Source organism: Pundamilia nyererei, unplaced genomic scaffold (assembly GCF_000239375.1).
Source record: "Pundamilia nyererei isolate P.nyererei 1_Seehausen unplaced genomic scaffold, PunNye1.0 scaffold00109, whole genome shotgun sequence".
Classification (NCBI taxonomy): Eukaryota; Metazoa; Chordata; class Actinopteri; order Cichliformes; family Cichlidae; genus Pundamilia; species Pundamilia nyererei.
Genome location: NW_005187510.1, coordinates 225799 through 233223, shown reverse-complemented (window position 1 = coordinate 233223; position 7425 = coordinate 225799). Strand labels below are relative to the sequence as shown.

The following is a 7425-nucleotide window of genomic DNA, read 5'->3' as shown; positions in this document are numbered from 1 at the left end:
TTATCTTATCTTATCTTATCTTATCTTATCAAGCCAGCGCATTTTGGGGATTGCATAGGCACCGATCGGTTTTCTAATAAGAGCTCCCTCCATTTGCGAGGAGCTCTTGCCGTGCAGGGAGGAGAGGGGCGAAGCGGCCAGGGATTCTCTGGGTGGCCGAAGTGGCATCTAAAAACCAGCTTGCAAAATAAAAGGAAATAAAAACAAATCACCAAACACAAAAATAACAGACATTATGATATAGACTTATAATTGGCACTGATGTGTTTTCTAAATTCTATCACACACATATACGCGAAAAGTAAATGTGAGATCCCTCGGTGCGCCTTCTTGCTACTGCTGTGCTTAAGTCTCACACACAACCTGCCAAAAGGGGAGGGGGCGGGCTGCTTCCAAATAGAGCACATTTCATTCATAATATTCGAATGGAAGATGGACAAGAAAAGGTCAAAGCCAGCAGGTCCTCAGTTTAGAAAAAAAGAAAAGAAGAGGAGGAAAAACGAGCAAAAGATAGAGTTAAGCAGATGTGTCATTGGATAATGGCACTTATTATGCATCCTGAAACAAGAGAACATTCATTAGTAGGGATAGTGATAAATTTCTGTTTACCTTTAGCCACTTGGCTATGATAGTAAAACAGTAAACTGACAGTAGCCACTGAGATGTGGCTTATTGAATCTTTTGGACTGTGTTCAGCATAATATTAATTAGCCATTAACTGGAAGAGGTGTGTTGTTGATGTGTCTCCTATTCTCAATATATCAAAAATTATAATTGTAATGTCTTTTAGCTGTTTGCATATGATTAAATATTGTTATTATTATCCAATGTTTGGTGTGTTCATTTAATACTACTGATACACATATCAAAGTATATTTATAACACAACACAAGAACAGTGATTATATGAGCAAGAATGATCACTACTGTCATTATTTATTGACATTCCTAAAAAAGTTGAAAGACAGAAAGAAACTATTAGAGAGACTGTTTAGCATAGTAACATCATGATAATTATATAACATTCACATATAATAATAATGAATAGAGTGAACTGTAGGAATGCCAAATATTTAATATAAAATGTAAATGTTTACATAATATTGGTAAGAACTCAGTGGTGAGCTCATAATAAGATATTAACAAAACAAAATGATTATTAATAACTAGAAATGAATGGTAGACTTTGTGAGTTAGTTAAAGTAAAATAATCCATCCATCTTCATCCACTTTTCCAGGGCTGGATAAGTAGTACAGAATACAGTAACCAAAATACATCATATACAGCCTTATACCTCAGTAATCAAATCTGACTTCTCTCTGCTCTGCCTGGTGTTCACTGACTTCATGTCACTGGGAGAGCGTGTCTCCTCTTCTTGGAAGGCACTCTCCAGCACCTTCAGGATGGATTTTTGTATTTCAGCCTTAAAATCTTGTCTCAAGAAGACATACAGCAGTGGATTCAAGCAGCAGTGAAGAATGACCAAATTCTCGGAGACATACAACACAATTCGGAAGGCATAGTGAAATGTTTCATTTGGTGGAATAAATACCACCACCTGAATTAGATCAATGATGTAATAGGGCCCCCAGCACAGAAAAAAAGTGACGATAATGGAAGCAATAACTTTAAAGGGGCGACTTGATTGGCTGGCCAGGTTGCGGTTTGTCCTGAGACGATGGATGATGACAGCATAACAAGTGACAATGACAGTGAAGGGGACTGCAAATCCTAAAAGGAAGTGGGTGATTGAAATGGTATGAAAGACAGATGGTGTTGCATATTTAAAATCCTCAACACTGCTGAAGCAGTAAGTTGTGTTTTTAGACACTTCCTCTGTGTGCATGAAAAAAAAATATGGAATGTTGACAATCAAAGCCAGCACCCAAACACACAGACTCACATAGAATGCGTTGCGTACATTTCGGTGGTTCTGAGTCCAGACAGGACACACCACAGACATGCACCTGTCCACACTGATCACCACCAGAATGTAGACACTGGCAAACATGTTCAGAGAGATTGTAGTGGTGTCCAGCTTGCACAGGAAATTACCGAAAGGCCAGTGAAGCCGCAAAGCCAGGAATGTTACACTAAAGGGCAGAAATGCTGCAAAGATGAAGTCAGCCACAGCAAGGTTGAGGTACCAAACTGTGTTAACAGTTTTCTTCATCCTGAACCCGGTCACCCAGATAACCAGTCCATTCCCGAGCACACCGAGGAGAGAGACCAGGGAGAAAACAGCGATAGATATGATGTTGAACGACTGACGCAAGTTATCCAAAGACTCATCTACATCAGGTGCGGCACTTGTATTGCTTGGACTGAAATTTTCTGGGGTCATTGCAGTCATTGCTTTGAGACCTGCAGCAACAGAACAAAAACAAAACAAGTGAACAAGTGTGTTTTAAATTTCTGCTTGAGTCTAGTACAGCTGAAGTTATGACACAAATGAAGACTGTCCATATCAGACCTTAGAGTTAAATCAACATGAATAGTAATGAATTCACTTACAGATTTAAACATTAAGGCAGATTAAGGTCTAGATTTCAGGTGAGCCAAGAAGTAATTGAAGAAATTTAAGAGCAGTCATGAAAAAAAAGAGGTATACCAACCAATTTATTATTAGCAATTTGTTATAAGATTGCATATCTCAAACTAAATTATAATTATGATACAGGGCTTACAAAAAAAAGTAATGGGGATGACTGGGACATGCTTGTTTTTAACTCAAGTTATCAATAAAAGGTGCAGGAAAATAATCAGTGGTGTAAATAAACAAAAATCCACAGATGATGGATTTTCATGAAGCAGCATGACACAAATGAATCACCATCTGTTCTTGTAATGAACTGTAATGACCTTTGTGTTTGGTTTGAATACACCTTAAACGGTACACCTGCATTTTTTCAACTATTAGGCAGAAAAACATACACTGTCACTCTCTGAGAGTTTGTAGACAAGTTATAACTATGAAAGAAATGCAGTACTTTATTAGTACCCAATTCTATGTCACTGTAAGATAGTCTGACTCGAGTGATAAGGAAAGTGGTATGAGCAATATATTTACAGTGACCTCCATCATATGTGAAACTTGCTAAAACCCTTCATAATTAACTCAATTAACAAAAATCAAACGAACGTGGATTCAGTGACACGGTTTACCTTTCCTTCTTCCTCTGAATCAAGCAGAGACTGACTATATATAGGGCTATCAATTTCCCTTCAAGTAGCCACTACCACTAGCTTGAGCTGAGGAATCTAAAACTAAAACTAAATGGCTCTATCTAAGAAAAAATATTCAACAAATCCCTTTGTATCATGAAACAAACAAAAGGAAGCATTCCTATGGTAAAAGAAACCCCTCCTCTTGGTTTAACCTGCTCATGTCAAATATGACATCATCAGTACTTTAAAAAGCAGGAAATGCTGCTCAGACCTTTCTGGTAGCTCATTACCCATACTGTCCAGTTGTTGTTGTTGTTTTTGGGTTTTTTTAAACTGTATTCAAACAAGTCAATACTATAAATGGCTTCAAGTGCTCATTCAGGCCTTTTAGAAGCCAGACACCCAGACACTGAGCCATGGCTCTATGCTACATGCACACAGTCCTGCATTTTCACTTTTTCCAGATGTGCTTGGATTTAAAAAGAAATTCCCTTCTCTCTGTGTACCTGGCCTGTACCACTACACTTGTCTTTGGAATGTCTGCCTTCCTGCCTTTTTTCACAAAATGGTATGAGTCTGTTCTGTCTTTGTATGTGAATGGTTGCATGATTTGCTTATCAAAATAAATACCCGTCCCTGCCTGCATGGTTTCAGCAGTCCCACATACAAACAGGCCATTAATAATTGACATGAAATAATCTCATGGGCTGGATGCTGTCTTGTTTCTTTATGTTGTTGGGGGTTCTCAAGAATGACATCATTACTTGAAGAGAAGGTATTTGTAAATGTAAAACAACGCTTTGCCATCACATTCTGCCCAGAGGTAACTCCCTCTAGCTCTCTAGCTCCCCCTACAGTCTAGGAGTATTAACAACATAAAACATGATACTTTGCTGTTATCATTACAGATGTAATTGTATATAGCCGGCTTGCAGTTCGTTTGACACACCTGTGTTTCAACGAAGCCTGACAGACTACTTAAAAAAATTAAAACAAAACAAAAAACTACACCCTAATCTCAAAATATAAAGACACCTTAAATGGCAGAGGAGGTACATTGTAGTCTTTGAAGAAGCGCAATACTTTGGTCATTTTGGACCTTTGCATTGTATGCGCTTAATTCACATAAAAACAGACAGACATTTTTGATGTTACAGCCCAAACAATTTTTTTTAACAGAAGCTGAACTATTTTAATACAAACATTCGCTTATATGTATTTCACTCACCACGATTTTGCATAAATTCTCCTCATTAGGTAGACATAGTATGTAACTAAAACCACTTTCTAAATTTGGTTTAAATGCACCATAACAGATAATATCTGGAGTTTTACAGCAAGTACATACCGCACTGCCACTGTCTGAGGCTTTTTAGACAAGTTGTATTTATGACAGAAAAAAACAGTGAAGTCCTCACATCAGTGCTCTCAAGCAGTTTAGCTAATTTACCTAATATTAGTTAATTAGCTTATTTTACAAGATTAGTGTTTTCCTGAATAGAAAATAACCATGGATTTTACGGTTGTACAAAATAACAAGATTGCATACCTTTGGTGAAGTGCTCCTGTTTGGCTGTTGATGAATACAGAAAAATGACTGATCAAACTGACTGGTTAATATAACTCAGACTAATCAGGGGAGGATCTACTGTGGTGGCATGTGTCGTCTTAAAATAATCTTTCTAATATTTTGCATAATACCCCCCCCTTTCCCCCGCTTAATTTAAAAATGGTTCAGCCCGTTGCTTCCAACTGCTTTATTTGTTTTTAGTAGCAACTAATACCTATAACTGTGCCAGAGGACAATTTGAATCGATACCATGGGCAATTCAGATTGTCTTGACTTCTTCGTTATATAGCTTGTATTTAGATAGCTTATACCTCATAATTGGCGTTTTGTTGTTTTGTTTTTCCATTTGAAATGTTAATATTCTTGTTTTGATTGTAACCTTTGATTCCTGTGTGTCTATTTTATCGTTATTCTAGTGTTGTATCTTAATTTTTATGATATTTCTTGCTTTGGTTTACGTCAGGTGTTATTATTCCCAGCAATAGTCACCTAAGTGTTCCTGTTTGTGCCTCTTTTTGTTTAATTTCTGTATCAACATCTTGACATCTTAGTGTCGTTTACAGTATCTCTGACGTCCTGGGTTTCTCTCTTTTTTTTTTCTGTTTTAATTTTTAATTTTTTTAATGTCAGTGTCAATGTTTTCACCTTTTGTTTGTTGTGCTTGTTCTCCACAGAAAACTCTTAGTGTTTATAGTCGAGTCTATACTGTGTCGAGATGTCTGTTTTGTGCCAGTGCTAGTTTCAGTCATAATGCAAATGTACGGTTTACTTTGCAAACTGAAAACCATTTCCTGTTTCAGACCACAGTTGTGATGTCCTGCTTAGTAACATAAATCGAACACATGGGCAAAATTCTTGTAAAAGTTTTTATAGCTACTTATTATTAGAACTATTTATAACTAGATTTTAGGGCTGTGTCCTGAGTCAGTTTCTCTTTTGCCTCTACACCAATGAATCAGAAATAGCCTAGGTTTAACTTCACTCAAATAACATCAAACTGATTAACATTAATTTTTTCAGTAACTTTTTTGTTGTCCAAATAAACACTTGTGACTTCCCCAAAACTTTTTTTTTGACATTTTACATGCTTGATTGATTCATTAGCGCTCTTTCAAAAATCAGAGACAAACTAAACAGCTTGCAGCTTTATACTGGCACTTTCACATCATATTTAATGTTCAGTCTATATCTTTACTGATATAGACTTCAATGACATAAACAGCGCAAAATTGCATGTCACAGAGATAGGATATGGAAAAGGGAGGCAAACCCTCAACTCTCTGCCCTCTTATACTTGATTTTGATTTTGAAAATAATCCCGTTATGTTGATTTCTGATGCTAGAGCTCAGTTTCCTGTGGTGGTGATCACACTGGTTAAATGCCAGTATGACCCTCAAAGCAAATGACAAAGCCAGGTGATGATCTTCCATTACTTTAATTGTCAGATTTAGTGGAACACTTGCATACGTGGGCATATATGTGTGTATGTTGTGGAATTATATAGCATTATATAGCTTTTTAGCATTATACTTTTAAGCATTATACGTTTAAGCAGGCCTCTGTGTGACCTTAGGAGCAAGAATAGTTGAAGCAACATTACAGGAACAAGATGCACAGATGGGATACTTATAGTACAAAAGTTGTAGACAAGAGGGGGTGTGTGGAGAAGGGCAGTGTGAAGAACAGTTTAACACCTTGGATAAGTATAGACTAGAAAAGCAGAACTAAGGAGGAGAGCGTAAACCCCTGGCGCAACACACACTTGACACCTACGAATCGCACACTGACATGACCCACACACACTCCCACAGTACAGACAGGAACACACACACATTGCAGGCAGAGACATGTACATCACACACACATGCACAATTAAGATATGCAATTAAGAAAGGGGTTAAAGATAGGGCAAGACCTTAAAAGAAAAGGTAGAAGATGAGAGATGAGGAAGAAGTTGTTTTGATCGAAACTGTGTATGACGTATAGGTGAACGTGATAACAGAATAACAGGAAAGGTGGGAGGTAAATAAGGTTCGAAGAACTGCCCTTCGAATCTGCAAGATGCTTCATGCTGAGCTGATTCCCTCCTGCGCAGGGGTTGAAATAAAGAAGTTGATGAATTGAAGGAGTCTGTCTCGAGTCGTTTGTTGAGTCAGTCGTTGTGGTCTTTCACCAGGTCAGATTCAAAGGATCGGGAGAGGCGTCAGCACGCCGACAATGTGTGTGAGTGTATGTGTGTGTGGTTCTACAAAACAGAATGAAGAAAACAACACAGATTACAATCTAATGTAAACACCAATAATCACGTTAGTAGGCTACATAACATATTACAGCCACATACTTCTATTATGGACCTTATTACTACGCTGATGGCCTTTGCTTGTAGTAGGATGGAAATGGAAAGATGTAATCATCTTGAAAGATGTAATCATCTTTCCATTACTTATGATGTTAAATAAAGTAAAATGAGGCAAATAAACATGATAAAAATCACCAACTCAAACTAAAACTTAGCTTAGTCTAGCCCAGGGGTGGGCAATCTCAGTCCATGAGGGCTGGTGTCCCTGTAGGTTTTAGATGTGTCCTCAAACCAACACAGCTGATTTAAATGGCTAAATTAGCTCCTCAACATGTCCTGAAGTTCTCCAGAGGCCTGGTAACGAACTAATCATGTGATTCAGGTGTG

General features: G+C 37.6%; 1 protein-coding gene across 1 annotated transcript; it reads right to left on the bottom strand.

Annotated features, from left to right (window-relative positions):
- Nucleotides 1-1185: 1185 nt before the first annotated feature.
- LOC102198172 (chemokine-like receptor 1) lies at nucleotides 1186-4758 on the bottom strand. The gene is made up of 2 exons (XM_005741251.1): nucleotides 4718-4758; nucleotides 1186-2364 (listed from the first exon to the last, which is right to left on the bottom strand). The coding sequence occupies exon 2, from the start codon at nucleotides 2351-2353 to the stop codon at nucleotides 1289-1291; it is 1065 nt and encodes a 354-aa protein (XP_005741308.1). The 5' UTR covers nucleotides 2354-2364; nucleotides 4718-4758; the 3' UTR covers nucleotides 1186-1288.
- Between the last annotated feature and the right edge of the window lie 2667 nt (nucleotides 4759-7425).